Source organism: Phyllopteryx taeniolatus, chromosome 9 (genome assembly GCF_024500385.1).
Source record: "Phyllopteryx taeniolatus isolate TA_2022b chromosome 9, UOR_Ptae_1.2, whole genome shotgun sequence".
Classification (NCBI taxonomy): domain Eukaryota; kingdom Metazoa; phylum Chordata; class Actinopteri; order Syngnathiformes; family Syngnathidae; genus Phyllopteryx; species Phyllopteryx taeniolatus.
In genome coordinates this window covers 5,158,916-5,186,858 of record NC_084510.1, presented here as the reverse complement: position 1 = coordinate 5,186,858, position 27,943 = coordinate 5,158,916, and the positions used below count along the sequence as shown (strand labels likewise).

Sequence of the window (27,943 nt, the reverse complement as noted above, 5' to 3'; positions counted from 1 at the left end):
TGCCAAAATATATTTAAAAAAAATAATAATCATGCCTGCGTGGGTTTTCTAGGGGTACTCTGGTTTCCACCCACATCCCAAAAACATGCATGAAAGGTTAAGTGATAACTATAAATTGCCCATAGGTTTGAATGTGAGTATGAATGATTGTTTGTATCCATGTGCCTTGCGATTGGGTGGCAACCAGTTCAGGGTGTACCCGCCTCTCGCCCAGTCAGCTGGGATAGGCTCCAGCACGCCCGCGACTCTTGTGAGGATGAGTTACAGAAAGTGGATGGTTTAACAAACACAACAAAAAAGTGATTTCCAGGAATTATTTTTTTTTTTACATTTTCATCTCACAGTTGAAGTTTACCAAAGATAAAAATTGTATTTCTCTCATCTTTTTTTAAGTGGGATAACTTGCACAATGGGTGGCTGACCCATACCTTGTGTGTGTGTGTGCACACACATATAAATACACACATACAGCTTGCCGTGTTAAATTATTTTTTTTGGGTGGGCCATTGGAATAACAAACATCACTGAATCAGCACATACAGGATAATGCCCACACTAAACTGGGCAACAGGCTAAATAAAAGAATCCCATCAAAGTGGAGGTGGTCATGGTAACACATGCAGGTGAGACTATTGTCAGATGTGAGCATTGAATGAGGGCTTCACCAGTCCAGATGCTACAGATCACTTGTGAAGGTTGTATAGAGCCACAGGATCACATGTGCCCCAGGGTGAGCTGCAATTATTTCTGCACAGCTCTCTGATCTGGTGGACATGAATAGCAAGCTCACGTCATCAGATTATTTTTGATCCACTGTACCTGCTGTGTGTTGGAAGACATTCAAAATACCCTACACTCATATCCCACATAAAGCATAACTAGGTAACTGTGCAGACATAAAACATGATTTAAGAAAAAAAAAAAAACAACCACACACTGGCAAAGATTCTTTATTATTTTTTTGTTCTGCAAAGGTACGCTTGAGCGTCCCGATATAAAAAAAAACAAAAACAAGCCAAGAGATATAGAGACTCATCACCTAATAATGGATACATATACTTTTCAATTGGGCCCTTCACGATAAAACAGCCTTCGGTGAATTGTTCCTAATTATGTGTAATTTGTATTGGATCATTTCATGATGTGTAATTTATATTTTATTAGACAGGAAATTAGGGTAAGGCAAAAGTGTTACATACACCATCACATTGGAGGAACACCTGGACACGCAGTTGTATACAAATATAATGTAGCAAGATGAAACAAGCATTAAATTAACCAAGTATAAACTACAGAAAACATTCAGCACATTTGTATACGTATAGGTTATATTTTTCCATTCAACTGAATGGATGCATTGACTAAATCTCGATGTCGGGGTGGGAATTGATTCTGGTGCAGCCTTTACCAATTCTAACATGCTTCGTTTTAGGTGGGGACCCTGGTTCATCAACAGTAAAGTTCAACCCTAATGTAGCTCGACTAGATGGAGGAATTCATGGGGCTCAACGGGGAAACTTTGATGAAACTAAAGCTATAAAACACCAAGTAGTTCTAGCTGCATCCATTAAAAAATGTGCTGCTTGCCTATTTGATGGCACATTGCCATCAAATTACCATTCTGGGGGTGAAAAAGGTTTTGGACGAAGGGGTTGGGACACCATCAGGTACTTTTGCAGAGGGGTATCAATCCCTGCCCACCAATGCATTTTGGGTTCCAGGCAAGGACATCAATAACAGCTTAGGCACACACAAACGCATCACAAGAAGTGATGTGCATACCTTTGCTCCTCACAGAAGGACACAAATAGAGCCCAGTATTTTTTCAGCAGAGTAACCCCGCTGTTCAGCAAAATGACCTCATTAAATTAGCTCAGCAAGGGTGCGCTTCCACCCTCACCTTAGCTCCCACTGAACCAAAAATGAGCATCTGCACTTTTTCAGATGCTAGCCACATTGTAGAATTTTTCCTGAGAAACAACTGCCCAGTAAAGTGAACAGCTGGAGTTGAAGGTTGAGGTTCTTTGGGAGCTAAGAGACGATAGCTTGGTGGACTAGATGAGATCATTCTGCTAAACGAGCAGGGTTTAACCTCAGCAGCCAGCTTGAGCGATGTCTCCTCCTGAACTTTTGGTCACGTCCAAAGTGGTGAAGACCTGAAGGGTGGGTAGTGCGGGAATCAAGATAAAATTACTCACGACAATGTAGGTCCTGCTATTATTACATATACGCAATATCTACCGTCTTTCACAACACACTCAAAACTTGGATGACTACAAAGACCGCTGCAAATTAATACTGTATATACAAAATTACCCTTTTATTGTAGTTGCTAACTAAAATTTAAAAACATTTTGAAACTGTCACATATTGATCACGGCATTTTTTTGTGTACTTTACTTGATGGATTTGGCTAAGATGTGATAGTTATACTGTTATTTACTTTCCGGTAAATCAACAGAATACATGGTATTTAAGGACCTAAAAGAGTTTGGTTCAAATCCTAACAAAAGATACTGGCAAGTCAAGATCTACAAGTGAGATAAAGAAGTTGAGATGAATAGCTTTAAAATTTAAAGGGTGAGCATTGTCTTTACCTCAGCACAAGTTGGATGGATGCCAATGGTGCCGTCCAGCTGCTCTTTGGTAGCACCACATTTCATGGCTGCACCAAAACCTTGGGTTACCTCTCCTGCATTGGGACCCAGGTAGTGGAAGCCAATCACTCTGTCCTATAGTAAGAAAAACAACTCAGGGAAACGGGTTTTGTTGAAAGCTTTAAGTTGGCTTTCTATGTACCTTCTAGAAATAAAAGGTTCTTCAATTTTGAACTTAGTCCACCAACTGAGGCAACCTAACATTCGAGATTGCACTTTTCTGACTTTGCTTGCTGTCACCTTTTTCTTCATTTGTAAAATAGGTGGATTCTGCTTCTAGCTGGCATCTGCTTGTTTGTGTTGCTAGCTAGTTCCCCTAGAAAGACTTTCGCCAGGTCACATCTCTTAGATCCCCAAATTCTGTCTGCTGCTACTCCGCAAAGTCAGAAGGTATCTGCATCACATACAATGCATAAAAGAGGTCAAGCAGAAGAATGACGAATAATCAAGGATATCAGGAGGACACGAAAACCCCCAAAAATATACATCTGTTATAAATCTGTGAAGTACCAATACAAGCCGTTTACTATCTTATCCCAAGTTGACAGCAGGTACTGTAATTTCTCGTGTATAATGCGCATCCCCGCCAAAAAGGTCAAAAATCAAATGGTGCGCATTATACATGGGTATAGGGGAAAATAGGGGGGGGGGGGGAATTCCCATTTTATAAATGTATGCCGCTAGGTTACGAAAAAGGTGTTCACTTTCATTCTAATATGCCAGCGCCACCTAGAGGCTATGAAAAAGGTGTAGCCTACAGTTTCATTCCAATATGACAGGGGTACGTATGACTGCATATATGTACAGTTGTGCTCATAAGTTTACATACCCTGGCAGAATTTGCATAATGTTTGTTTGTTTTAAATATGATTAATGACTGAACAACAACCATCATTCATTTCTTTATGGTTATGTTTTGTTTGATAATGCTTTTCAAATGCTTGACAGTTTAATTTCAATCCTATTAAAATAAAACTAAATGCGTTTCGCCTGGCCCTTCATGTTTTCTTTCAACAATTCTACCCATCTTACAAATTCTGCCCGGGTAATCAAACATGAGCACAAATGTGTTTTCTCATTTACTAAATAAAAGTAGGGCTGTAAATTTCAACATAAGAGCACGTAAATAAAAAAAGCATTACGTTAAAATAAAGTGCTTAACTTCAGAATAATTATTTAAACAGAATAATTATTTGAAAAAAACAAAATACAGATAATACTTCATGTTTTGATCATATGGGTAGAAGCAAAATCATGCATTGTAAAAATGTATTACACATAGATGGAACGGGCGGCACGGTGGCCGACTGGTTAGAGCGTCAGCCTCACAGTTCTGAGGACCCGGGTTCAATCCCCGGCCCCGCCTGTGTGGAGTTTGCATGTTCTCCCCGTGCCTGCGTGGGTTTTCTCCGGGCACTCCGGTTTCCTCCCACATCCCAAAAACATGCATGAATTGGAGACTCTAAATTGCCCGTAGGCATGACTGTGAGTGCGAATGGTTGTTTGTTCCTATGTGCCCTGCAATTGGCTGGCAACCAGTTCAGAGTGTACCCCGCCTCCTGCCCGATGACAGCTGGGATAGGCTCCAGCACGCCCGCGACTCTAGTGAGGAGAAGCGGCTCAGAAAATGGATGGATGGATGGATGGATGGATAGATGGAACGGTTTTCAAGAATTTTGAGGTCAACTTTGGGGGTGCGTATTATACATGGGAAATTACGGTAATTGGAATTAATGATTCCATTAGGGGCTTTGAATTTAATGTAGTAATTTCAACTGAGTAATTACAGAGAAAAAAATAAAAAAAATAAAATACTTTGCAAAGCAGATAAGTGATTCTGAATCGACGACATTTCACTGATCGATTATGAAGTTACAAGTAAAAAGTGTATAGGCCTCTTTATACTCCCGTGGTCGCGCGGCCGACAACGCCCGCATTGCATCACCTGACCGATGAATTGTCCGGCATGGCCTCTCTGCGTAGCCTGACGCGCACACGGCAAAAATTGCTACTGCGCGTCTAACGCCGCAGAGATCATCTCTCGTGATTAGTCACATGCTGTGATGAAGTACTCAGCGTGCCGCCTGGTTTTACATACCATCTACGCCGCCGCCTTCTCAATCTAGGTCATCTAGGTCCATTTGTTCTAGCAGACAGTGTTCCACGGTCGCCATTGTTGTTGCTTTGTTCATTGTTACTGAAAGTAAAGTAAAAACGGCTACGGGAATTGGCCAAAAAAATGCAGCGGAAACTCCACCCTGTCGTGTCCTACCCAATACCAGCCGTAGCGACACCCCCGACGTGGAGGTGAACTGCAGTACATTTTCAAAACTGCACACGTGGGCTGCGCTCGAGTATAAAGGCAAAGTACGCGCGGGATAGCCGCAGTGACGACAGCGCGGTCACCGTTCGCGCGAGTATAAAGAAGCCTCAACTGAAGTGCAGTGCCCATTGGCCAGTCAATGTGCTGCACACAGAGTACTACTACCCGTATTTTTCATTTACAGTATTTTACACCATACAAAAATGTAATCTCATATTTACTAATGAGAGTGAGAGCAGAGCAGCAGAATTTGTACAGGGGGCGCAACTGTGGTATCTCTGAAAAAATGTGCGCGTCTCTACAAAAAAGTGCATAACCATGCATGGGAACCACTGGAACAACAAAAGCCAGCTGAGTAACTGACTTCTGTTGCCTCTGCAAATTAAGACTGTGAATTGATGTATAACCAATTTTAAAATCACAAGGATATAGGTTGTTCAGTTACTGTAAAAAAAGGGCATTGGTAACAAAAAAAATGCTTGCAATATGTTGTTATTGATTACATATGATAATTAGAAATTTTGGTACCGATTTTAGCTAGGATCATGGAAGTTGATGCGCATGATTTGCTTTTACAGGCCACATAAAATGTGGTGGGCAGAATTTGGCCCTGAGGCCTTGAGTTTGACACCTGTGTACTAGTGCATCCACAACATACCTCACTAATAGTGCAGGGAAGAAGAAAAAAAAGTCACTATCCAAACAACCTTCCCGCAACACGCTAATGTTAAATAACTACAAAGGTGTCTACATTAAACACAGCTTAAAATCCAATACTTGACAATATAAAAATAAAGATGGAGAAGAAATAAGATTTCAAACATGTTATATGTAATGGTGCATAGATGCATACTGTAAAATCACATACGAAAATCCATTTTAGCTACGCTACTTTAAAATGAAGCTTAGAAAGCAATATAAACAGATAGAAATAATACATTTTTGAGTAGTCATATGAAAAATGAAGGGATTGGAGTCACTTTCTGTCATACCGTATTTAAAATCAAATTTTAAGTAATTAATATTTGTATTTCACTCCCTTTTTGACCCTGTTCAAATCTAGTTCATTGATCTCCGGATCACAAATAATGCAGCCACTTGCACACCTTAAAAGGCAGCCTTAACTGTCTGGGTGTCCCCAAATACTGTATAATTATTAAGAGGCCTCCTCTTTAATGATTGGCCATTTAAGGGAGTCTACAGACTAAAAGCATTCTGGCACTGAAGACATCAGTTATTATTATTAAGAGAACATTTTCTTTTTTGCCCCTAAAGTCTTACATTGTCCAATTTATTGCAGATGATCTTGGCATAGCATCTGTTGTTGTCCCTGCCAGGCACAGTGAACTCCAAAGGCCAAAACAGACTGTGGTATACCTGAATAGAAAAAGACCAAGTAAAGTACATTAACAAGCAAACAAATACTAATGTACAAAGCAGTACCAGTTTAACTGATACTGATGTGAATGTGCCATATGTTACCTCAATGTTGCTCTGCCCGTACAACTCTGTGGCTGTCTCCTCAGACAGACCGCAGCAGCCGTACTCCAGTGGAGTGAAGACAGTGGTCGGAACATTGACGTAGTCACACTACAGCGACAGTTTAAGTCAAATTGTTACTATTTTTACGTTTTTAAACAGTGTATTTTAAGAGAGCAAGCCATTTTCAAGATTATATTGGTTAATTTGTAAAAATTAATAAATGGCAGCCCCCACGTGGGGACTGACTAACAGATTTGTGAAAATGTGAAATTGACCAAATTTGGACATAAGCTTCCACCCAATAGCTATGATATGTATAATGTATTACAAGACGGAGCAGGTTTATTAATGTCCTGATGAAGCGGTTTAATTGAAATTCAATTTCAATTGTTTTGCGGAGCAAAACGGCAACTGCCAACTACAGCTCAAAAACTTTTAATATGGTAGAAAAGTCAATTCATTTCAGTATTCATATTATATAGATTCATTAAACACCTGGGCTTAATAAATGCCTACTTTCTACATTAAAAAATATTTTCATTGTTTTCTTCATTGTTTGTTAAATAATATTCTAGCTGCTAGAGATGGTGAATTTTGGGTTTTTGCTTGCGGTTAGCTATAATCAAAATTCCACACACAAAATGAATATGCTTCATGCATCCCTGCTAATTTTTGTGCATCTTAGATGCGGGCCGCACATAAAAAAAGATCCCTGAACCATAATGCATATATTCATCAATAGAAAAACCAAAGCGTTCACCATTTGTGTGTGCAACTAATTTTTTTAATGGTCTTTGTGAATATGCATTGTTTTGTCTTTTGTTAAAAACATCAGTTTACCCTTCAGAGGTCAATTAAGTGAGCATCCAAGGGCAAACTGTGCATGTGTTTCGCTTTTTAGCAATTGTTCTCTATTTTAACAAATCAAAGATTGTTCTATTTCCTCTCTCGAGGTCCTTAATATGTTGTTCAATCAAAACAAACAACCAATTTCTGATGGCTATGTACCTTGAGTGTAGCACCCCCATAAAGACGTCGTGCCAGCAACTTTCCAGCCTGGATAGCAACAGGTGTTAGCTCCCACTTGCCCTCTAAGATGTCTCCAATGGCATAGATGTGGGGGACGTTAGTTTGTTCTTCATCATTGACAGGAATTTTCCCATTCCTTGAAGTTGGCAAGGAGACAGAAGGAAGAAAACAAATTTAAATGTAATAAAAAACAGTACAAGTGACAATTGGTAAAGCAGATTCAGTAATCCCTCGTTTATCGCGGGGGTTCGGTACCGGACCAGACCCACAATAATTGAAATCTGAAGTAAGTCGTTTTTATACATATTTTAAAACTGTATGAACCTTGTCAGACTCTTATTAATCTTCCCCACACTCCTATTAACCTGTACTATAATCTTATAAACACTTTCTTTACTCTTTAACACCTTTTAAACTCCTAAACACACAGTAGTACTGTACACTATGTGGATTTTATTCCTTGTAATATGGGTTTTAATGAATTTTTGTTTTTTACAGTTTTAATGTTTTAGGTTAGGAAGCATTCATTTTACCACAAAATTACAGTATACTCTCAAAATCCCGCAATGTCAAATTATGTGCAACATAAATATGAAAAAAACAAATCTGCAATGCAATGAATCCACAAAAGGTGAACTGTGACATAGCAAGGTGACACTATATTCACAGTATTTAACCTCTAATCTAAACTGTGTTGAAAGACCAACTACAACATGATCACAATATACATTCCAAAATATTACATTAAGAGCCAAACTGAGGCTGTGGTAGATTTCACTCTTTTTGCTTAGGAACTAGTGTAATAGACTGTACATGAAATAAATGGAGGGCAAAACAGTCGAGCAGTTTCATTTCTGGGACCATGGTAACTCACCAAGTTTAGTAGTAATACATCAATTACTTTTGTGAGTAGATGCAGAGCAACAAGCTGATTTAGGAGAGTGGCAATGTTAACTCACAACTTGAGCAATATTGCATAATGAATAAATTTAAATTCATAGGCAAAATGTACATTTCAGATTTTTTGGTTACATTTCTTTTAGCAATATCATGATAATCGTTTCATCAACTAATAAAAACAGGAAGAAGTCATAATCATGCAGCTCTGATTTAGTGTTATTTACCCAAAGCTACAAATAAAACACACTTAACCACCAAGGTCATGTTAGGGAGACTACATACAGCAGATTAAACAGAGTAGATTCAACAATGTACAGCAGAAGATCGACCTTGAGAAGAACTCTGCAAGCATTCTGATTGTTTCACAGCTTTATCTAAATGTAGTATTACTACCGTCACAAGACTAAAGCATGACTCAAAGCTCTTTTAGGCTTTCCACATGCAATCTTAATCCCTGCTGACCGCCTTGCCTGAATCAGCCAGGCATTAAAAAATGTATGCAAACAAGAGATTGTCAAAAATTATACATTTCAATAATTAAATAAATAATGTATACTGCAGACGCATAGCTTCCAATAAACAACTAAAATTGTTTCCTGAAGACTTAGACTCTGCTGTAGATGGAACAATGAGAAACAAATGTGACAAGTCACTTAAGGATAAACCAAGAACAATCACATATGCAACAATACATGACCACACCTGTTAACCAGAGGGTGTTTGGACATTTATTTTTTTATATAATTCCGCAAACATTTTCAGATTGTGACTACAATTTGATTCATGACATTGTGCAAATATAGTGAAGTGCAATAACAATGGCATTTCAGTGAAATTTTGTATTTACTTTAATATTTACAGACCAAGATAACTTTTTGTTTTTGTTTTTTTTAATGATTGGCCAGGAGTTACCAAATTCAGACAAAAATCCAACTTGTCAGTGACTGTCTTCAAAATAAAAGGCCTAGCATGACCTTTGCTATTCCAACATAATGTAGTCTTATTACTCGAAAAAAGAACGCACCCACCTCCCATCACAATACACAGTCATGTGACAGTGGTAACTGCTGACTCACCATGACAGTCACTCATCTTAAAGGCACAGGTCACAAAATTGTTAATGCCTACAAAAAAAGTAGTAAAACTTACTTTGGGTTAACTTTGACCCCTATCTTGTCCAAGCCAATCTTGTCAGTACACGCGTCTCGACCCACCGCAATTAATACCTGAGGACCAAAGAATTATTGTTCAGGTTGATAGAAAGCTACAAGCTAGTTTACACAATCAACTGTGATGTAATTATGAAAAAAAGAAACATACCTGTAGGCTTAGTAAACCATTAAAGCAGGGACACAAAAATTCCCCCCCCCCCTCATTAGTGTACACACAAGGGGGGGGGGGGCTCGTTATGTACACAGCACCCCCATATTGACAGAAAAAAACAATTGTTGAAATTTTTCCAGATTTATTAAATAAGAAAAACTGAAATATCACACAGCCATAAATATTCAGACCCTTTGCTCAGTATTTAGTGGAAGCACCCTTTTGAGCTAATACAGAATGTTTTTCACACCTGGATTTGGGGATCCTCTGCCATTCCTCCTTGCAGATCTTCTCCAGTTCTGTCAGGTTGGATGGTGGTGAACGTTGGTGGACAGCCATTTTCAGGTCTCTCCAGAGATGCTCAATTGGGTTTAAGTCAGTGGCATTCAAGAACAGTCACTGAGTTGTTCTGAAGCCACTCCAATATTTTAGCTGTGTGCTTAGGGTCATTGTCTTGTTGGAAGGTGAACCTTCCAGGAGTCTGAGGTCCTGAGCACTCTGGAGAAGGTTTTCAGCCAGGATATCCCTGTAATTGGCCGCATTCACCTTTCCTTCAATTCCAACCGGTCGTCCTGTCCCTGCAGCTGAGACCCCCCCACACAGCATGATGCTGCCACCACCATGCTTCACTGTTGGGACTGTATTGGACAAGTGATGAGCAGTACCTGGTTTTCTCCACACATTCCACTTAGAATTAAGGCCAAAAGGTTCTATCTTGGTCTCATCAGACCAGAGAATCATATTTCTCGCCATCTTGGAGTCCTTTAGGTTTTTTGGTTTTTTTTAAGCAAAATCCATGCAGGATTTCATGTGTCTTGCACTGAGGAGAGGCTTCCGTCGGGCCACTCTCCCATAAAGCCCCGACTGGTGGAAGGCCAGATGGTTGACTTTGTAGAACTTTTTCCCCATCTCCTGACTGCATCTCTGGAGCTTAGCCACAGTGATCTTTGGGTTCTTCTTTACCTCTCTCACCAAGTCTCTTCTCCCCGATTGCTCAGTTTGGCCAGACGGCCAGCTGTAGGAAGGGTTCCGGTTGTCCCAAGGGTCTACCATTTAAGGATTGTGGAGGCCAATGTGTTCTTAGGAACCTTAAGTGCAGCAGATATTTTTTTGTAAGCTTGGCCAGATCTGTGCCTTGCCACAGTTCTGTCTGAGCTCTTCAGGCAGTTCCTTTGACCTCATGATTCTCATTTGCTCTGACATGCAGTGTGAGCTGTAAGGTCTTATATAAACAGGGGTGTGGCTTTCCGAATCAAGTCCAATCAGTATAATCAAACACAGCTGGACTCCAATGAAGATGTAGAACCATCTCAAAGGTGATCAGAAGAAATGGACAGCACCAGAGTTAAATACATGAGTGTCACAGCAAAGGGTCTGAATACTTATGGCTGTGTGATATTTCAGTTTTTCTTTTTTAATAAATCAGCAAAAATTTCAACAATTCTGTTTTTTTCCATCAATATGGGGTTGCTGTGTGTACATAATGAAGAACAACTGCTATGTTGGCGAGATCAACATTCCCAGAGAAGGGGAATGCATGAACACTGATAATTAAGTCGTAACTTTCTTATTCCTCTATCAATTTTCATGAGGGTGACTATTTATAGCATACACTTTGGCGTTGACAAAACAAACAACATAAAAAACACAAAATAAGAATATATTTAAATATATTTTTCATGTGAAAGGAACTCCAAGTTCCCTTGTCGTAATTGTACGCCGTTTTACGCAACCGTATGCCCCACAATGTACCGGCATCATTGGTCTTTTGGTTTTCCTCCTGTGTACACACATGGAATGCACTGACGACGTTGACACCCCCAGCTTAGTGTCACAGTCGGAGCTCAAAATGGCGTGGCTTATCTAACAATACATAACTTTGCTCACGATTTGTTGGCACGTTTGTTTTAAAGGCGGCATCAAGGCACCTTTCCTAAGCATTTTGTAGAATAGAACGACCTATCCTCCAAGTACTTCCGGTTCTTGTCGTTCGGAATCCGAAGAGGGCAGAAGTGTCAAAACCCCTTTTCAAAAAACTAGAAATTGTATTTTATATTAACGACAAATTTAATTACATATCAATGCATCTATCTGTAATTTATCAATCATAAATTCAATAATTAATGCATTTATTTGTTTTAACAGAGCGTCAGATTGAATTTTCGAACGCCCCCTATGTCGGAACTTTTGGTCCTCTGTAGTTTTCCCCTTAAGCGTAAGCAATTACTTTTTGGACTTGTAAATGTAGTTTAATTGTGGGTTGCCAAAACAAGCAGAACATTAACAGCAATAACCTTGACTACATTTCCCACAATTCGTGGTGCTCTCCATCTTATTTAGCGCATCCACACACATCGTAGTCCACTCCACGTCCGCTCTCAGAACAGACAGGCGTCGACATTTTCAGTTGATTGACTGTTGGCTGGTGAATGAGGGGGGGTAAAAATGAACTTAAATTATTTTAGCAAATGGCTCAAATATAACAGAGTGAAAAATTTAAAGGGGGTCTGAATACTTTCCGTACCCACTGTAATATAAATAATCATCTCAATAAACCAATTTTAATCGTATAACAATATTTGTCCTTAAGAGTAACATGGTTGAATTTTAATGGATTTTAGTGGACGACTGAATCACACAACTGACACAAACAGGAATATTGTTCACTCTGGATAAATGCATTTAATTGCATTTCAATATAAAACAATTAGAAAAACTAACTGAATATATCCCTGGCCAAAATTAACAGACCTCAAGTTTAAGTGTTCTTTTAGGACAGATTGTCCAGAACAGTATTGCATTTAAATAGTTTCTGTGTGGCAGTTGAAGTGCTTCAATGGTATGAAGGTTGCAATATTAGTCATTCGAACTGCTAGAGGACTCTGCATCTTTTTGCACAATTGTCCAAAAAATTTTTTTTTACCGGCATTACCAGATAACTAGCAACCCTTTACTGCTCAGTGACTGTTTTTTTTTTTGTCAATGTCTTTCTGTCTCCAAAGTGTTCTGTAAATTGACTGTCTATTGTCGTACTAGAGCTGCGCCAACTACCGGGGACAAATTCTTTGTGTTTTTGGACATACTTGGCAAATAAAGATGATTCTGAAAACTGCTTTTTCCATCGGTTGAGGGTTTTTTTTGTTTTGTTTTGTTTTTTATAAATGAAATTTGCCTCCCAACAGTTCAAGCAACGCCGTTTCATCCAATTCCTCCATTTTGGTAGCTGAGCTCTGATGTTTGCGCCGGTGTACCAGGAAATCGTGACAAAGGTTCCGCATTGTTTGGAACACAAAATGTGATTAAAATTAAAAAAATTTAACTAAATTTGTTTGTCGCCAATTAATCACAATTAATGCGTTAATCAGAGCCCTCGATTTTTCACATAAATGCTATGTGAAAGCTGAAGACTAGAACAGGACTGACTGACTTACAGTGTTGTACTCTCCCTCAATGACCTCATCACTCTCTGTAGACTTAGAAGTCACCTTCAGCCTGCCAGGAGTGCCTGCTTCCAACTCCTCTATCTGACAGACATGAAACAGAGCCAAAGGAGGAATATAAACTTAATTTGCAGTTCTACATTTGGTTCCATTTAATTGACAGAATTACGAATGTTAATAATAATTAAAAAAAAAAAGAAAATCCCCTTACTTACATTTACAGGGACATATTTACGGATGAACTTGATGCCATGTTCCTCCATGTGTTCACCAGCACGGTCTGCCATTTCCTGGTCAAAGCCCCTCAGCAGAATAGAACGCACCATGATGGTGACATCAAGACCTAGGCCAGCAAGGAAGCCACCACATTCCAATGCTACATAAGATGCGCCGATCACCAGGGTCTTCCCAGGGCAGTATGGCAAGGAGAAGAGATCATCACTGGTGGAAAAAAGATAAGGTTCATCAGTAAAATCAGCAGTGAATTGCTCTGCTGCTTGAACACAAGAGGGTTGTCAAACTGCCCATACAGGTCAGACTGGCTGGCTACATTTTTATATAAATCAGTCTTTGCAGTTACTTTTTATTTTAACATCAGTCCTTGCATTCTGAGACTTTTATCATGCTGAGGGGACCATTCAAGCAGCTCAAGCTCACATCTTACCCATTACAGTATCTTCCAATTCTGAGACATGGTTTTTGACCAACTTTTTCCACAGGTAACACTTTGTATTTGGTTAGCTCCTTTTAGTTTCTGTTTAATTTGGATTACAAGAGACAATTTGTTCTGCGACTATTGTCCGATACTGCTTGAAAACACACCCAAAGTGAGAGGAAGATGGGCAAAAGAATGTTTGCACTCCACCTGTTGCAACATGTCTTTTGTTGGGAAATGAAGATTACTCAATGCAGAGACGTGGCAGTTTGTTAACAGTTGCGCTGTAATAGGAAAGTACAGCGGCTGAAATAGGTATTTAACACGTGACCATTTTTCTCATTAAATGCATTTCCAAAGGTGCAATTGACATGAAAATTTCACCAGATGGTGGGACGACCCAAGTAATCCATTCATACAAAGAAAGTAGAACAAATAAGATCAGAAATTAAATTGTGTGAAATGTCACAGGGAAAAAAAGTATTGAACACACCAACTGGTATTTATTTCATACTTTGTACAAAAGCCTTTGTTTGCAATGACAGCTTCAAGACACCTCCTGTATGGAGAAACTAGTCGCGTGCATTGCTCTGGTATGATTTTGGCCCATTCCTCCACATAAGCAGTCTTGAAGGCTCAGTGGGCTTCTTTTATAGACCTTGAGTTTCAGTTCTTTCCATATATTTTCGATTGGATTCAAGTCAGGTGACAGGCTGGGCCATTCTAGCAGTTTTTTGTCACAGTTTGAAACTACTTGAGTTTCCTTGCCAGTATGTTTTGGATCATTATCCTGCTGAAATGTGCACCCTCGTTTCATTTTCATCATCCTCGTAGATTGCAGCAGACTTGTGTCAAGAATGTCTTGGTACATTTGCCCATTCATCCTTCCTTGAATAATTTGAAGTTTTACCATTTGCTGAAAAACAGCCCCACAACATCATGTGGTCCCACCTCTGAACTTCAGTGTTGGTGTGGTGTTTTTAGGGAGATTTCTCCTCCAAATGGAGTGACTCACTCACTGCTTTATTTGTGACAACAGTACCTGCTAATTCCAGGTCTTTTTGAAGCTCTCCACAGATGGCCCTTGGCTCTTGGACAACTCTTCTGAATATTATTTGTACTCCTCTGTCACAAATCTTGCGAGGAGCACCTGATCGAGGCAAATTTATGGTGGTATATATGGGCTATATATGGGTTTATATGGGCTTTCCACTTATGTATTATGGCCCCAACCGTGCTCACTGGAACTTTCAGAAGCTTAGCTATGGGCCTGGAACCAATGCTATCGTTATGTTTTGCAACAATTACTTTGCGGTGGTCTTGAGACAGCTCTTTGCTCTTACCCATCATGAGATGAGTCTTGAATCACACCTTGGCAATCAGACCTTTTTGTAGGCCATCAATTAGGATCGAACCAGCTGATATTCATTTGCACTGACAAGGGGCTGGATTGCTCTTTGATTATTGATAGATTTTAGGTGTTGTCTTGGCTTTCCATGCCTTTTTGCACCTCCTTTTCTTCATGTGTTCAATACTTTTTCCCTGTGTCATTTCACATTTTTACACAACTTACTGGTTATTTCTGATCTTATTTCTTCCATTTTCTTTGTATGTATGGATTACTTTGGTTGTTCCCAACATCTGGTGAAATTTTCAGGTCAATAGCACCTTTGGAAGTATATTCAGTGAGAAAAATGCTGACGTGTTAAATACTTATTTCAGCTGCTGTATATATTGAATTTGGCACAACCATTTCTGTAAGAGCAACTACTGCTACTATTGTTTTAAGTACAACTTAATCTTTACACTTGCTCTATTCCTGTCTAGTTTGTGGCTATTCATCAGTGGTGTCTGGAATATGCATCATCAAGTGCCAGCCACAAGTTTTGTTCTAGACCAGAGGTGCCAAACTCAAATTCACGGTGGGTCAAAATTTAAAATTGGGACAACGTCGCAGGCCAAACTCACTGCAATGTGCATGTTTCCCTTCTCTGCAGAAATGTAGCGTTAAAGTTTATCATATGACAACAAACTTAAATTTTGCTTAAACACTGAATCTGGAATAAACAAACTAACATTGTAAACACATGAGAAATCAAATTTGCGATAAAGGCATCAGTGGTATTTGTTTGTTGTTTTGTATTTAAATGGATAACATGAATTCTTCTGTCTCTCTTCTATTTAGCTCTCTCCAACTACCTTTCTTTTTGATATAAATCTTTTTTCAAAAGATCAACAACAAAACAACCCAAAAATATAAGAATGTTCTTAAATAAAAATTCAACCTCAAACTATTAACAGTCCTTGCCTCGGAGTTTATAAAGGGAATTAAAAAACAATTCAATTATGTTATATTCTTTGTTACAGCCACGTTGATCCGCACACGACAAACAGGTCTGTCTTTTACTTTCGTGAACAGATAATCTGCCTCCCACCTGTCTTGGAAGTTAACTGTTTTCAATCTTTCGTTTGGCCATTTTTGGGAAGGGGAAGAGTAAATTTGCTCGAGGAGACTGGTATCATAGTTGCTAACGACTGCAACAGAAAGGGAAGGGGCGCTCGCCGGTCTAGACTGATGGGTTAACACACTATCAAAGCATACTGGGATTTGTAATATCAGTGGCGCACGTGCTATATACTGGCCAGCTCTAATACACATTTGATATGGTCTTGCGGGCCAAATATAATTACATCGTGGGCCAAATTTGGCCCCCGGGCCTGAGTTTGACATATATGCTAGACACTGGACCATTTCAATCTCCACAATCAGTATTTTAACAACAGAATAACTCTTCAATATTTGTTACGGCTTGTGTGAACAACAAATTGAATAAAGTGTCTCAAGATTTGTGAAAGTCAATCACCTTTGGTATGAGGAACTGTTTGGACTAAATAAACAGCTAGACATTATCTGCCAGAATAGCAACAGCATAATAGATAATTATAATGTTTGATAACATTTATACAGTTGGTAAGTATGTCCTGAGGTAAAGCCAACTAGCCCCATGTGGAGCAAATAGACAATTTCATATCACTTAGCACACAATGCTGAACTAACTGGATGGGGTATTTTGCGACAATATATGGTCTATTGAAATATGTTGTATAACAAACATCTAAAATTGAACTCTCACCTTGTGATACAGTACTCTTTGTCTCCAGGAATACCCAGGTAACGTGGTCGCTCGCCTGTAGCCAAGACAAACTTCGCTGCTGTGTAAAATGTCTCCTTCCCGCGTTTGTTTAATGTCTGCATTAAAAATACAAAACAAATACATGCTACAGCGCTGTCAATGGAACTATTGCACAACGTGCAGTTTTGACGTAATCATAGATGATGAATGGCATGTAAAATAAGTTTTTAAACACCTTTTTCTTAGACTTAAATGATCTCCAGAAAACCAGATATAAAATGACCACGTTAAGCACCCAAGAGTTTTGAGAAATAAAATTGGGGTGATGTCCAGCCCAAGCAAGGTAAAAGGGACTTATTTCAGATTCAAACGAGCTAGTTTACATTTAGATGTGAACATTTGTTGGTCCAGGTTATCAATTGAGAGAGAGAAAAAGTTCCAGTACCATGTTAACATGAAATGTTTCATACTCGATGCATTATGAAATGCATTACCTTGATCTTGTGAGGTTCTGCAAATTCTGCGAAGGCATTGACATAGTTGACATTCTTGTCCCTCAGTGACACCCTGTAGCCCCAGTTTAGCGAGCCAATGTAGTCATTAATTGCCGTCTTCATCGTCTCCCAGTTGTGCTTGACTGGCAACAGACAAAACAAGACACTAATAAGAAGTACTAATAGTAGCACGACAAGAGCGCTAACACTAAACCAAGATTTACTACTGCAGTCTAGTTGGATCTCAGGCCCTTCATCACTTATGTCAATGAAATTTACTGCTTACCAGTTTCATCAAATTCCCAGCCAAACTTGCGTGCATCCTGCATGGTGGTGCCAAGCAAGGCAGTTTGATGCATCAATTTCTTCGGAATACAGCCGACATTCACGCACGTTCCACCTAGACCTGATTACCACAGTAAGATTTCACATTATTGTTGCGTGCCAGAGCCTGGAGGTCTCAACTTGACGTTCTCGATAAAAGAATGGGGGCAATTTAAATTATTCAACATCAAAATGCATTTTGGACAATTCTATGGGTACGTTTACATGAAAACCATTAAAAGAAATGCAAAGAAATACTGATTTATTACAAGTTCAACGTACAAAATCAGACTCAAATATTGTGCCTATTTTCAGTTTCTGTAGGTGTATTTGCTATGATATTACCAGTTGTGTCGGATATTCGAGGCACGTGTCGGGTAATGGAAGGGGCGTTTCTGTAACCCGTGGATCAGGGCTTGCTTCATTTGGGGGAGAAGCCGGTAGTCCGAAGCCTTGCTGCCTGGCTGTACCACGTGACCGATTCGGGAAGCGCTTCAGAGTTTGCCGAGAAGTTTGACTAATGTGATATGGTTTTGCCGTCTAGTTGGTCTGTGCTTGAACAGTGGTGCTTTGTTGCAGGGAAGACAAGGGTGTGCTGCTTAAAATCTCCCAGTAGGGTGCATGTGGAGGCCACAGGAAACATTTGTCGGAGATAACAGTGGCTACCAAAGCTGTAAACTTTATGCGAAGCGAGAATAATTGAGACAGCGTCTGACCAGCGGCAAACGGCCATCATTCTGCATAGCAACGATGACGTCAATGGACCTAGGACCAATCAGACGAAGACAATTCCACACTTCCTCTTTGAAAGGTCTTGTATAAGTTTGGGGCAGGAACTAACTTTGTTCGGACTACACTACCTCTGCTAAGGCTAAGATGGGTAGCTGCGGACCCAGAGCTCTGAAAAATGTATAGACTCCTCTGTCAGGAATAAATTGGTTGGCTTTTAACATGTCGTTATAATTGTAGTTCTTTCACGAAAACGAACAGGCTTGGAACCTTGAAAGTTAATAGGTGATTTTAAAACAGGTTCCTTTAAAAGCAATGTAAACCCTTCATGCAGGATCCATTATTATATATATATATATTTTTTTTTTTTTTATTTATTTATTTTTTTTTTTTAATAAATAGAGTCACTGTCACCTCAGAGTTTGGATAAAGATTGTGTGGTTTGTATAGGGTACTAGAGTTTGGAGAGTGTATACAGCATAGAGGTTGGACAGAGCTTGGAGCTAGAGATAGCGAGCAATTACAGTTTACGTCACTCCTCGGAATCCTTGGAAACAGGCTGCTAACCCAGCACCCTGGTCTAATAGCCCAGCGGTTGGTACACTCTACTCTCAAGCTGGGGTATGGTGGTGGCGTGAGTTCGAACCACAAGCAGGACCATGCTGCATAAATACAGTGGGGCAAAAAAAAAGTAGTCAGCCACCAAACCAAGTTCTCCCACTTAAGATGAGAGAGGCCTGTCATTTCCATCATAGGTATACCTCACCTATGAGACGGAAAAAAAAAAAACGAAAAAAAAAATAAAAATAAATTTTAAAAAAACAACACAAAACAACAAAAAATCCAGAAAAATCACATTGCCTGATTTTTAAAGAATTTATTAGCAAATTATGGTGGAAAATAAGTATTTGGTCAATAACAAAAGTTCATTTCAATACTTTGTTAGATACCCTTTGTTGGCAATGACAGGAGTCAAAACGTTTTCTGCAAGTCTTCACAAGGTTTTCACACACTGTTGCTGGTGTTTTGGTCCATTCCTCCATGCAGATCTCCTCTAGAGCAGTGATGTTTTGGGGCTGTCGCTGGGCAACACAGACTTTCAACTCCCTCCAAAGGTTTTCTATGGGCTTGAGATCTGGAGACTGGCGAGGCCACTCCAGGACCTTGAAATGCTTCTTACAAAGCCACTCCTTCGTTGCCCAGGTGGTGTGTTTGGGATCATTGTCATGCTGAAAGACCCAGCCACGTTTCAGCTTCAATGCCCTTGCTGATGGAAGGATGTTTTCACACAATATCTCACGATACATGGCCCCCTTCATTCTTTCCTTTATCGGATCAATCGTCCTGGGCCCTTTGTAGAAAAAAAAAAAAAAGCCCCAAAGCATGATGTTTCCACCCCATGCTTTACAGTAGCTATGGTGTTCTTTGGATGCAACTCAGCATTCTCTCTTTCAAACATGACAAGTTGAGTTTTTACCAAAAAGTTCTATTTTGGTTTCATCTGACCATATGACATTCTCCCAACCCTCTTCTGGATCATCCAAATGCTCGCTCGCTAACTTCAGACAGGCCTGGACATGCACTGGCTTAAGCAGGGGGACAAGTCTGGCACTGCAGGATTTGAGTCGCTGGCGGCGTAGTGTGTTACTGATGGTAGCCTTTTGTTACTTTGGTCCCAGCTCTCTGCCAGTCATTCACTAGGTCCACCCATGTGGTTCTGTGATTTTTGCTCACCGTTCTTGTGATAATTTTGACCCCATGGGGTGAGATCTTGCATGGAGCCACAGATCGAGGGAGATTATCAGTGGTCTTGTACGTCTTCCATTTTCTAATAATTGCTCCCACAGTTGATTTCTTCACACCAAGCTGCTTACCTATTGCAGATTCAGTCTTCCCAGCCTGGTGCAGGTCTACAATTTTGTTTCTGGTGTCCTTTGACAGGTCTTTGGTATTGCCATTGCACAGTTTGGAGTGTGACTGTTTGAGCTTGTGGACAGGTGTCGCTTATACTGATGAGTTCAAACAGGTGCCATTAATACAGGTAACGAGGGGAGGACAGAGGAGCCTCTTAAAGAAGTTGTTACAGGTCTGTGAGAGCCAGAAATCTCATTTGTTAGTCGGTGACCAAAGACTTATTTTCCACCATAATTTGCTAATAAATTCTTTAAAAATCAGACTGTGATTTTCTGGATTTGTTCCCCCTCATTTTGTCTTTCCTCGGTGAGGTATACCTATGATGAAAATTACAGGCCTCTCTCATCTTTTTAAGTGGGAGAGCTTGCACAAATGGAGGATGACTAAATACTTTTTTGCCCCAATGTAACAATCACTGAAGATTATCAATTACATTTATCAAAAACTGCACTTTTCACCATTTCTTATTTTATTCAAGGGGAAAGTATTTATTGTGTTCCAAGAAAGTAAGGTACAATAAAACCTCACTGGGAGAGGAAATATTACTGTACACAATGTACTGTATATAATCTTGCTCTTGAATGAATCATTTAAAACCAAAAATGTATATAAATAACCACTTTCAAAGTCCTCTGCACCCGACTAAGCCCCTGCCATTTTCCGAAAGTGACAGAAAAACATTATACAACTTGCCATATCAATGATGAACATTTTACACACACATAGTACATTAAAAAAAATATATTTTTTACACTTTGTCTGGAAATTACTTGGTCAAACATTGTTTTGTGTTAGTATGTCAGTCATTCACAAGAGTCAAAAAGACGGAAAAAATTATTATTATTATACAGCTCCCTCTGATTATCCACATCATGTGCACATGAAGCATCAAGAAATAAACCATTACTCGAACCAATGACTTAAGTGTTATGTACGATGCTTCATGAAGCTTCATCTTGTCATCACTAATATTTCCACTCAATACTTTGGTCCACATAGTAGAGCCAACCACATATTTTAGTAGAAATATCATACCCCAAGTGGTTCCTTTTGGTGTGGGAACAACAAAGTCCAAAACCATGACTTTTTTCCCCAAAGTGGCAGCTTCCTTAAAAAGACAAAATGAAATAAATGTTTAAGAATTACATTGGAAGCTGTAGTTCCACTCTGAGCCAATCATAAATGTGAACAATAAACTGACACTGAAATGTTACAACCGGTCACTGTGTTGTAATTAAACTTATCACCTTTGAACAGGAGAGTCCTCCAGATCCTCCGCCAATGACAATAAGATCATAGTCAAAGGTTTCAAACGCTCCATTCAGTAGTTGATGCAGACTGCCATCTTTATGGGCCTAACGGACACATAAGCACAGTTAATACATATACATATTATGGGCAGTTTGCACAACCACTTTTCCAATTTATTAATTATAATCCCAGTTAGGGACACAGTATATTTTCTGATTAGCCTTGTGCTTTTTGTACAGGATTTTATTTTGTCAGTTATTCGCAGCCCTTCTCAATGCCTTGACTCTGGTTGGTTTGTTGTTCGTAACAGTCATCATAATCATGTTTATTAAAAACGTGTTTTCTCATGACAAATTGATCAAAACCCCTTACATTGAGAATTAAGATTTGCACCTTTAAATGTAAACTCTGAGAACACCTCAAGTGCCTGTTCTGTCCAGTCATTGCTAAAGGCAGTCCAGTGAGATTTTTTCTTTTTTTTTTTTCTTCAATAAATTAAACTAAGATGAATTAAGAAGAACACACTGCTTTGTCATAATACAAGACAACAGCGCCATGTGTTCTAGAGAAAAATGAATCCTGCAATTAATGGCGGTGACGACTACTTGTAATCCAGTTGAGCAAGAGCTCTCTTTTGTGGACCATAAAGTGCTTGTCAATATAGCCATGGGTAATGCCTCGTAAAGAAAACAGATCCATTCAACCATTTTAGATGAATACTATATTGTGGAGACTCTAAATTGCCCATAGGTTTGAATGCGAGTGCGAATGGTTGTTTGTTTGTATGTGCCCTGCGATTGGCTGGCAACCAGTTCAGGGTCTACCCCGCCTCCTGCCCGATGATAGCTGGGATAGGCTCCAGCACGCCCGCGACCCTAGTGAGGAGAAGTGGCTCAGAAAATGGATGGATGGACTATATTGTGGAGGAAGAAGAAAGCCTCAATGCAACCATTAAAAATATGTTACATTTAAATTAAAAATATGTATTAAGGATGCAACAATACATAGGACGAATCTGATATTGAACCATTCGATACAGTGGTCTCTGTCTGGTATGCACTATGTTGAACAATATGCAATTTTACATTTACTTTAAAAAACCTTTGATGGTGAGAATCTGTGCCAGACTACTTATTCTGGATTGCAGACCCACCAAATTGCCCTTTCCACATTCATTCAGACCAAGCTGCTGAGACAGAACATGGCTAATGCCTTTAAATGTACCTGTAAACAAAGCTCCTCCACCACCTTTCAGATCTGGCATTTGGAACTACTTTAGTTTCCTTTTAAGCATGACCCTGATGGCAAGCACGTTGTGGACAAAAGTACAACGGTATGTTGCAAGTCTTACACAATGCTAAACGACAGTGGAAATACAACAATCACGATAACACACTTACGCCAATGCGAAAACAGGTGGAACCGGACAAAAACAAAAAGCAGGCGTGCTACAAACTTTACAGTGCAAACACAAAAACAGCATACTTCACACTCACAGTTCAAACTACACAGCAGAAAATGCATCAAGAGTAGCAAGATCAGAAATGTTTCTTTTTTTCTGCATTCTTACAGAATCGTACACCATAAAACAGTGGTTCTAAAATTACTTTCATGTCAAGGCTTGGGTGCGTAGGTTTAATATTCTGCCAATAATAGAAAACAGACCAGTGACCCCCAAATGATACAGTATTTTATTTGATTTGATTATATAATGTTTCAAAACATAGTTAGGTAGCCATTTCTTTTTAAAACACACTACTGCTAGCCCTGTCACGATAACGATAATGTACACGATTTTTAAAGACGATATACTGTCCCAAAAGCTATCACGATCAATGTGCTTTTTTAATGCCTCTGAAATCATGAAAAATAAGGCCAGTCCTTATTTTTTATTTTATTTTGTTGCTTTTAAGTCATTATTGTTGTTATTAAAATGTGCTCTTGTTTCTATATTAAATTGTTTTTCTTCATTTAGATATAGATCCCCTGGGTCTGAAAAAAAAAAAAAGGAGCTGCAAGACCAGCCTGGTTCACATGGAGCCTTCTATTCCAATTACAACCCCAATTCCAATGAAGTTGGGATGTTGATAAACATTAATAAAAACAGAATACGATGATTTGCAAATCATGTTCAACCTCCATTTAATTGAATACACTACCAAGACAAGATATTTAATGTTCAAACTGATACATTATTGTTTTTAGCAAATAATCATTAACTTAGAATTTTATGGCTACAACACTTTCCACAAAGGCTGGGATAGGGTCATGATTACCACTGCGTTACATCACCTTTTCTTTTAACGACATTCAATAAATGTTTGGGAACCGAGGACACTAATTGTTGAAGCTTTGTAGGTGGAATTCTTTCCCATTCTTGCTTGATGTACAGCTTCAGCTGTTCAACAGTCCGGGGTCCCCGTTGTCGTATTTTACGTTTCATAATGCGCCATACATTTTCAATGGGAGACAGGTCTGGACTGCAGACAGGCCAGTCTAGTACCTGCAATCTTTTACTACGAAGCCATGCTGTTGTAACACGTGCAGAATGTGGTTTGGCATTGTCTTGCTGAAATAAGCAGGGGTGTCCATGAAAAAGACGTTGCTTGGATGGCAGCATATGTTTCTCCAAAACCTGTATGTACCTTTCAGCATTAATGGTGCCTTCATAAATGTGTAAGTTACCCATCCCATTGGCACTAACACAGCCCCATACCATCACAGATACTGGCTTTTAAACTTTGCATCAATAACAGTCCAGATGGTTCTTTTCCTCTTTGGCCCGGAGGACATGACGTCCACAATTTCCAAAATCAATTTGAAATGTGGACTCGTCAGACGACAGAACACTTTTCCACTTTGCATCAGTCCATCTTAGATGAGCTCAGGCCCAGAGAAGCCGGTGGCGTTTATGGGTGTTGTTGATAAATGGCTTTTGCTTTCCATAGTAGAGTTTCAATTTGCACTTATGGATGTAGCGCCGAACGGTATTTACTGACATTGGTTTTCTGAAGTGTTCCTGATCTCATGTGGCGATATCCTTTAAACGTTGACGTCGGTTTTTGATGCAGTGCCACCTGAGGGATCGAAGGTCACGGGTATTCAACGTTGGTTTTCGGCCTTGCCACTTACATGCAGTGGTTTCTCCAGATTCTTTGAACCATTTGATGATATTATGGACCGTAGATGATGAAATCCCTAAATTCCTTCCAATTGTACGTTGAGGAACATTGTCCTTAAACTGTTCGACTATTTTCTCACGCACTTGTACACAAAGCAGTGAACCTCGCCCCATCTTTGCTTTTGAATGACTGAGCAATTCAGCGAAGCTCCTTTTCTACCCAATCATGGCACCCACCTGTTCCCCATGAGGCTGTTCACCTGTGGGATGTTCCAAACAGGTGTTTGATGAGTATTCCTCAACTTTCTCAGTCTTTTTTGCTCCCGTCCCAGCTTTTTTAGAACGCGTTACAGCCATAAAATTCTAAATTAATCATTATTTGCTAAAAACAAAGTTTATCAGTTTGAACCTTAAATATATTGTCTTTGTAGTGTATTCAATTAAATATAGGTTGAACATGATTTGCAAATCATTGTATTCTGTTTTTATTTATGTTTAACACAACGTCCCAACTTCATTGGAATTGGGGTTGTATAATCGCTTTAGAAGCCCAAACCGAATGCAAATGCTCCATATAAACACCTCAATTGGAATAAGCAGGCCAAATCCAAATGGAATTTCATTCGGTTTCACAGGGGTGGAATATTCCTTTTGCCAAACCGATCAGAAGTAAATTTTCTCAATGTATCCCCATGCTTTGTCTCGACGTAAATGCGCAGTGACATCGTTTACGTACAGCGTAAATATGGTGGCTCCCGACGAAGCTCGTACGTGACGGAGATCTTGTTTTTAACTGCTTATCAGTTTTTAAATCAAGCACACTCCCAACTACTGTGCTGAACAGACGAAGGACCGTCATCTTGATGAATGAAGTGATGTTCACAACGAAGTGCGCATGTCTCAAGGCTGTTCCGATTAAATGTAGTGCACATCATGTATACACCCCGATCAGAATAGATCAGCTCACATGTAAACAGTTGACCAGAGATCTCCTATCGGAATGATTTCAATTGCAATGACAAAAAAAAAGGCTCCATGTATACACGGCTACTGTGTGGTTGGTCCGCTGAAGATAAGCCCTTCACCTGTTAATCAAATGTACGTTGACGATCGCTGTATTGGGTGAATAACGTGTGCCACTGAGGTTATGCTTAAAAAAAAGTTAGCGTTTCTGTGTGTTTTATTTGGGGACTAACACACAGAACAACTCGGAACGAAGCGCTAATGTTTTAAAACAACATCGCCGCTGTGGAGCGAGCCGTTTAGCTCATTAACTAGTTAGCTAGTCGTTAGCTCGCGAACACAAAAAACAGTTCACATTCCCCCAAGTGTCTCAGTTGTGTGAATCTTCACGCTACACATGGAGCAGGGCTGTAGAGTATTGGACGGAGTTTATTGAGTCCGGAAAAACTAAATTTTAGTTGTTAAGCGATAAGTTGATATAGTAATTGTCATGACAGGCCTATCTACAACTAAAAATGCAGTTATGTATCAGATGAATTTAATTATTTTCACAGGGTGCTGTTTTTTCTTTCATATAATTCAAACTTCCAAGTATGCACAGCAAAAAAATGGCAGGTATAGCTGAACCAGATACATTTAATTTGTTTAAAAATTCAATAAACTTCTGGTTAAAAAAGGTGTATTATAAATACAACATTTCTTTTTTTGTATTGAGAAAATATGGAACCGTGACACTTAAGTATCAAATTGAATTGTGAAATGTATCTTTGCAACCATAATATGTATATAAAATATATTTGCATCATTGCAGATGCTTACCTGCATTGTCTTGTCACAGCCACCAACATGTGTTTTGTTGATAAAGACATTAGGAACAGTCTTCTGTCCAGTCATCTCATGTAACATCTCCAGATAATTAGTTCCATCCTCTGGATACAGTGTATAAACAAAATATGTTTCTTGCATATCAATTCATTTTCACATCAACTTCTGGCCATATAAAAAACAAAAGCTTACACTAAATAAAATTGATGTTACCAATGGAGCAATATCAATTTTCCAAAGCCATTAAGTGTTTCGTTTAAAAATAAATTAATTTTAAAAAAAAAGTGTGTGGGAGGGGGGGGGGGGGCTTGTAATTGTCCAATTATCTGCCGATGTTGATCAAAACGATCTTTCACCTAAAAATTTCATGTAAAAATAAAAACATTGTGCCAGGTGATAGTGGAACTTAGTCTAATGACGTCTAAATGAATCAACATCCAAGAATGCTACAACGACATCGAGAAAACAACAGCAGGTGAAAAAAAGATTGTGAGGCTAAGCATCACCATTTATCACGTTTCTATTGTTAGACGGCTTCAAATATAAAATTCCCTTAAATATAAAATGCCCTTGAAGACAATATGCTCGCCCCTTATATTGTACGGCTCGCAGCAGCAGTGCTAAAGATGCCGAGTCATTGTAGGGCTCTGTAAGAGGAAATAGATCTTACCGATGAGATCCAGCTCCACCACATTGCACTCCACTTTGAGCTCCTTGAACAAGTCTTTGACCTGGAGACACAAACACACTCAGTATACAGTAACAATACAATAAATATAAATAAATAAAGTTGCACTGGACATTAACAAATCGTGTAGCCAGAAATTAGACGAAGCCTGTTTACCTCGCGGGATACACGACATAATTAAGTTTTGAGCCGATAAATACCATACCGTCACACAATATGGACAATAACTTTTGCTGAAGACCACCACTTGGTTGGAATCAATCAGCGACTGTATCCGAGTTTTAAGTTCATTCTTCCCGGTTTGATTTTCGATGGGAGGCATTTTCAAGGTATTTCCGTCCAAGCCTTCAGTGGACGGCAGGTGTGCACGGAGGAAAAAAATCAGAGACAACTGTAACTGTTTCTTTGGCTTTTCTTCAAAAGACAAACGACAGGACCTCAGGCTGTCCTTCCAGTCGTGCTATCAGCCCCAAACCTCGCCTGAATGCGCTAACGTTACTCCCAATGGTTTATAACCATATTTTCGGTGCGCTCGATTTGTGGCACTTGGTTCACCGTCTACTATGACTTCATTTTGTCAATAACCACTCCGCCCACACGGTCTATCCCTAATTAAAAACCAACGTACTTAACAAAAAAAACAAAACGTCACGGAGTCGCATAGTAAAATGCCATAAAAGCGCGACGACGT

The 27,943-nt window shown here is 39.4% G+C and overlaps 1 protein-coding gene across 1 annotated transcript; it reads right to left on the bottom strand.

Moving 5' to 3' along the window:
• Window positions 1-934: 934 nt before the first annotated feature.
• On the bottom strand, window positions 935-27,753 carry txnrd3 (thioredoxin reductase 3). The gene is made up of 16 exons (XM_061783663.1): window positions 27,458-27,753; window positions 27,235-27,295; window positions 26,559-26,668; window positions 21,652-21,759; window positions 21,440-21,512; window positions 17,724-17,843; window positions 17,438-17,580; window positions 16,944-17,059; window positions 13,370-13,595; window positions 13,146-13,238; window positions 9,541-9,617; window positions 7,471-7,627; window positions 6,463-6,570; window positions 6,262-6,357; window positions 2,598-2,732; window positions 935-2,156 (listed from the first exon to the last, which is right to left on the bottom strand). The coding sequence occupies exons 1-16, from the start codon at window positions 27,572-27,574 to the stop codon at window positions 2,094-2,096; spliced, it is 1,803 nt and encodes a 600-aa protein (XP_061639647.1). The 5' UTR covers window positions 27,575-27,753; the 3' UTR covers window positions 935-2,093.
• Between the last annotated feature and the right edge of the window lie 190 nt (window positions 27,754-27,943).

Coding starts and splice junctions, on each gene's coding strand:
- txnrd3 (XM_061783663.1), bottom strand. CDS start 27,574: ATGCCTCCCATCGAAAATCAAACCGGGAAGAATGAACTTAAAACTCGG. Junction 27,296..27,457: donor ATTGTCCATATTGTGTGACG/GTATGGTATTTA, acceptor TTGTGTCTCCAG/GTCAAAGACTTGTTCAAGGA. Junction 17,581..17,723: donor CTGGGAATTTGATGAAACTG/GTAAGCAGTAAA, acceptor GTCTGTTGCCAG/TCAAGCACAACTGGGAGACG.